The 4,889-nt window shown below is 54.0% G+C and overlaps 1 protein-coding gene across 1 annotated transcript; it reads left to right on the forward strand.

The window, feature by feature from the left end:
• The first annotated feature begins 1,275 nt into the window (after positions 1 to 1,275).
• LOC125621444 (zinc finger protein 449-like) lies at positions 1,276 to 3,300 on the forward strand. The gene is made up of 3 exons (XM_075119095.1): positions 1,276 to 1,294; positions 2,044 to 2,157; positions 2,534 to 3,300. Exons 1-3 carry the CDS (start codon positions 1,276 to 1,278, stop codon positions 3,178 to 3,180), a joined length of 780 nt encoding a protein of 259 aa, XP_074975196.1. The 3' UTR covers positions 3,181 to 3,300.
• The last annotated feature ends 1,589 nt before the right edge of the window (positions 3,301 to 4,889 follow it).

Consider the following 4,889-nt stretch of genomic DNA (forward strand, 5'->3'; position numbering starts at 1 on the left):
CACCCCCCTGCTCCGATTTGCCCCCTTTGCCCCTTTTTAACCCCTGTCAATAGCAATCCATAGAATCTTACAGGCTAATAAGGGCAGCGTGAAGGGCAGTGGCTTCAGCAGATGAACTGAGCATGCTCAGGACACAGTCAGATGCACATTCCTACCCAGGAAGAAAAGGAGGACTTGTGGCACCTTAGAGACTAACCAATTTATTTGAGCATGAGCTTTCGTGAGCTACAGCTCACTTACATCTGATGAAGTGAGCTGTAGCTCACGAAAGCTCATGCTCAAATAAATTGGTTAGTCTCTAAGGTGCCACAAGTACTCCTTTTCTTTTTGCGAATACAGACTAACACGGCTGTTCCTCTGAAACCTGTCATTCCTACCCAGGGTAATTTACTACACTGCACTGCCAGCCCCCGGTGTGTGCGGGGTGGGGGCAGCCAGCCAGGCCCGTGCAGAACAGGCCCATTGGCACGGGGGGTGGGGGGGGGGGAACATTCCCCCATTTCTGAAGCAGGAAACACCCCCCCGGGCAGGGCTGGGTAAACGGACCAGACTCCCAGTGCTGGAGCCTGACCCCACTGGCCAGAGGCTGCTGTGAAGTACGAAGGGAAGCTGTCGGGATTCCTGTCCCTGTCCCCGTCCCCGGCTCGGAGCTCTGCTTCCCGTCTCAGCCTGTGGCTGGCAGGCGGGTGGGAAGTGAGAAGACCCTGCCCCGCTCCGTCTGCTGTGGGGACAAGGAGCTCTCACCATCTCCCACCCCCTGAAGCCTCCTGGCTGCTCTGAGCAGGGTGTGTGTCTGTGGGGGGGATTCTGCTTTTCTGGGCCTCCTCCCCCATGATTAGTGGGATTGTGGCTGGGGCAGCAGATGCTGAGCGGGGGACTCTTGTTGTTCCAGATGCCGGTGACCTTCGAGGAGGTGGCTGTGTATTTCACCCAGGGGCAGGGGGCTCTGCTGGACCCCGCTCAGAGAGCCCTCTACAGGGATGTCATGCAGGAGAATTACAAGACTAGAATCCCTTACCCAGCGAGGTTACTGTGTCCTCAGCTATTATAAGCCGTAGGGTCTGCGTGGCTGACTCTGCTCAGTTGGATTAGGAAGGAATGGGCCTCAAAGTGAAGTGCTCCCCAACCGGGGGTGCCTGTGGGGCCGCGACCAGCTTTCAGGGGGGCCGCCATGCAGGGCCAGCGTTAGATTTGCTGAGGCCCAGGGCACAAAGTGGAAGCCCCACTGCATGGGGCTGGAGTTAAAGCCTGAGCAATTGAGCTTTGCAGGGCCCCATGGGGCGTGGGACCCCGGGTATTTGCCCTGCTCCTGAATGCTGGTCCTAGCTTTTATAGACAGAAAAACAGTTGGTGTGGCAGACGTGGGCCGTGGCGTTTTTATACCATGTCGGGGGGGCCTCAGAGAGAAGAAGGTTGAGAACCCCTGGTAGAGTCCACAGCTCCACTGTGAGAGACGCTCCTCTCCATGCCCCCTTCAAGGGAACAGGGGAGGCAGAAACCTAATGGACAGGCTAATTCATCCCCATCTCTCCAGCTTTCAAGGGGCCAGAAGCAGGGGATTGCCCTGCCTGTGTTATTTCTCCTTCACACACCGTTCACCAGTCCTCTCTGGACGAGCCCCATCCATGGGGAGGGCTTTCGGTGCTGCAGGCTCAGGGGTGCTGGGACAATCTGTACAGTGGGGGTGCTGAGAGCCACTGAACCAAACTATAAACCCGGGATAGAATGGAAACCACTTCAAGCCGGGGGTCTGGGAGCTCCCCCAGCACCGCTAGATCCAGCACCGATGTGCTGGTTTGGAAATAGGCAGGAGCTTAACACCACAGCTGCGTGTACCAGAAAATCCCCCAGAGCTCATCTACCCTGAGAACTCCTAGTGAGGGCATGACAACACCCCTCCCCCAGATATCTGCTGCTCACAAAGCGTCGGAGTTACCATAGTCCCATGTAGGGTCAGGTTAAAGTCAGGAAATGTTCCCTGTGACAAATACTCTACCAATTTTCCATGAGCCCTGAACTTGCCTGATTTCACCTCCTGTGCAGGATTCCCCATTCCCAAACCAGACCTGATCGCCCGGCTGGAACGAGGGGAAGAGCCGTGGGTCCCGGATCTCCAGGCCGGTGAGGAAAGGGAGAGTCTGAGAGGCACCCGCACAGGTGAGGAGTCAGGGAAACTGAGACAGAAACATCTGGTGAGAGAAGGAAAAAGCTGGGACTCCTGAAATGTGCCGTGAGCAAAAGCCCCCAGTTAGATCTGCCCCATCTCACCCAGGTCAGGGCTGCAGTCAGCCCGTGTCATATTATGAAGGCAAATATCAGTCACAGCTTCCCACCTATCCTGTTAGCTGTCGGGAATTTCCTCCCTGACTTTTCCTTCCCTGGGAGTGTTTGGGTGGGATGTGGAGGCAGAATCCAGTGTCTCCATCTCCCCAACAGTCACTGTGTTGTGTTTTCCCTCTTTGCTATTCCCCTTTCTGTCCTTTCTCCCCGGCAGAGGCAGTGACTCCTGTCTGGGTTCTCTCTCTCCCAGCAGGTGATAGGACAGTGAGTGAGAACAAGGAGGAGAATCAGCAGCAGGAAGTTCCTGGGAAATTGGAACCGCAGGAGACTTTTTTCAGAAGCGCCAAAGGGAATTTTTCCCAGGGCTTAGAACCGGGAAATGCCTGGGGAGATCAACACAGATCAGTGATGCAGCTGGGAAACTGTCCCAGGAAGAAACTGGATGAATGCATTCAACGTGGCGGAGGATGCAAGGATCCCGAGGAAACCCCAGTCCAGCAGACAAGTCACAATGAAGTGAAACCTTACAAATGCCTTGACTGTGGGAAAAGATTCCTTTTCAGTGCAAACCTTATTATTCATCAGCAAACCCACACTGGAGAGAGACCTTACATATGCCTTGAGTGTGGGAAAAGTTTCAGTTTGAAATCAACCCTTAGCACACATCAGAAAATCCACTCAGGAGAGAAACCACATAAATGCCTGGACTGTGGGAAAGGCTTCATTCAGAAGTCGCAACTTATTGTACACCAGAGAGTACACACAGGAGAGAGACCATATAAATGCCTTGAGAGTGGGAAAAGCTTCATTAAGAGCTCAGCGCTTACCAAACATCAGATAATTCACAAGGGTGAGAGCAACCCTACGAATAGCTTGACTGCAGGAGAAGATTCAATTTGACTTCACACATCAGTGATCAACACAACAGAGAGACCTTGAATGTTGGGGAAGGTTCATTTGGTGCTCCCAGAGTATCAGGCATTTGCAGATCTGCACAGGGAAGAAACCTGTGAGATGTTCTCAGTGTGGAAAATGCTCCAAGTGGAGCTAACACCATGTTGGACGTCAGACTCCTCCACATAGCAGGGAAATTCTCTCAGGGCCTTGACCAAGGCTGGCCATGGTGACAAACCCATTTCCTTGTTCCCTCGGACATCAGGGGCATTTGGCTCCCGAGGACCCAGCTGTCCATCACTGGGGTGAGGATGCAGCAGCAGCCGAGCATCAGCTGGTCAGTGACCCTCTGGTTCTGCCTGGTCTAAGCAAACCCCAGGCAGAGGAGGAAAAATCTCCATCAACCCCTCCTCCCTGCTGCAGCCCTCGGTGTTGAGCTGATGAGCCGCAGGTGGGGGAAGGGAGAGAGAGAAACTCCTCCAGCCCCTCCGTCTGCCTGGCTGAAGTTTCCCCCCTCCAGATGGGATCCCCCTGCCATGGAAATGAGGAGAAGGACACTTGGGCCAGGCCCCACCTTCACTCTAGACACCTGTCCCCACCCCCCATCTTCCACCAGCCCCTGGGCTGGGCTCCCCCACTTACCTGGAGCTGTTCCCTGCAGGGGGAGTGTCCCTGGGGGCTGGTAACTCCTCCCCTCCCCAAATCACCTATGGCCCTGGGCTGTGGGAGATCAGAAGTTAAGGGACCAGGGTGATGGGTTCTGGGGAGGAAACTGGGGATTGAACGGTTGGGGCTGGGGGAGCGGGGTGCTGGGGTATCGGGTGTGTGGGGATTATGGGATAAGAGGCGAGGGAGAGCACAGGGGTAGCGAGGTGCTGCCTCTCCTCATTAACCCCTCTGCCCCGTCTCCCTGCCCCCGCTGCATTCAGGCAGCACCACTGGGAGCGGCTGATTCCCACAGGGCCTTTTCTTGGAAGCCTGGATTTCTCACCTCTGCTACTGCAGTATCAGCCTCTGAGAGGGAAGCAATGTTGCCTAATGAATAGAGCACTGGCCTGGGACCCAGGAGACCTAAACTCTATTCCCAACTCTGCCAGCAGCTTGCGGGGTGACCTGAGACAAATCTGTGCCTTCCAGAGGGGGAATAAATGGGGAGTGATAATATCAGCCTCCGAGCATCTGTCTAGGGCAGGAAAAGTGGTTGGGATTAGCTAGGGCATCTCCTTTGTTCCTCCACCCCTTTTTCTTGTCTAGACTGACCCTGAGCAGTTTATTCCAATCCCCCATTAGCAAAGTGATTGTCTCATTTCCAGACATCCTCACATTCCTCCACTTTATGGTGAAAAGCATTTAATTTTTGGTGCTGTTTCTCCCTTATACACCTGGATTCAATAGAGTCTAAAAGAGCTGGAGCAGGGCTAGTAAAATAATGTGGTGTTTTACCTTCTGTGTTGTTTGAGAGGGACGGGGTGAGTCTGGAGGATTCTCTCCTGCCCCCATCAACCTCACTCATCTTCTTTGACAGAGCAGCCTCTACCCAAGCCATAGAGAGTTTATCCTTTTCCCTTTCTACCCCTCCCGCTTCATGTGTGTCATTTACCACAGTGTCCTTTGGCCGCCATGCTTTGGAATCACACTTTAATTTCTTTGATCCTCAATCAGGCACCTGAGGACTCAAGAAGAAAATGTCACAAAACCTAAAGGGGGAATTCAAA

Source organism: Caretta caretta, chromosome 14 (assembly GCF_965140235.1).
Source record: "Caretta caretta isolate rCarCar2 chromosome 14, rCarCar1.hap1, whole genome shotgun sequence".
In the NCBI taxonomy this organism is placed as follows: Eukaryota; Metazoa; Chordata; order Testudines; family Cheloniidae; genus Caretta; species Caretta caretta.

Excerpts from the sequence above, each read along its gene's own strand:
- LOC125621444 (XM_075119095.1), top strand. Across the intron at positions 2,158-2,533 it reads TCTGAGAGGCACCCGCACAG|GTGATAGGACAGTGAGTGAG; the intron begins GTGAGGAGTCAG and ends CTCTCCCAGCAG.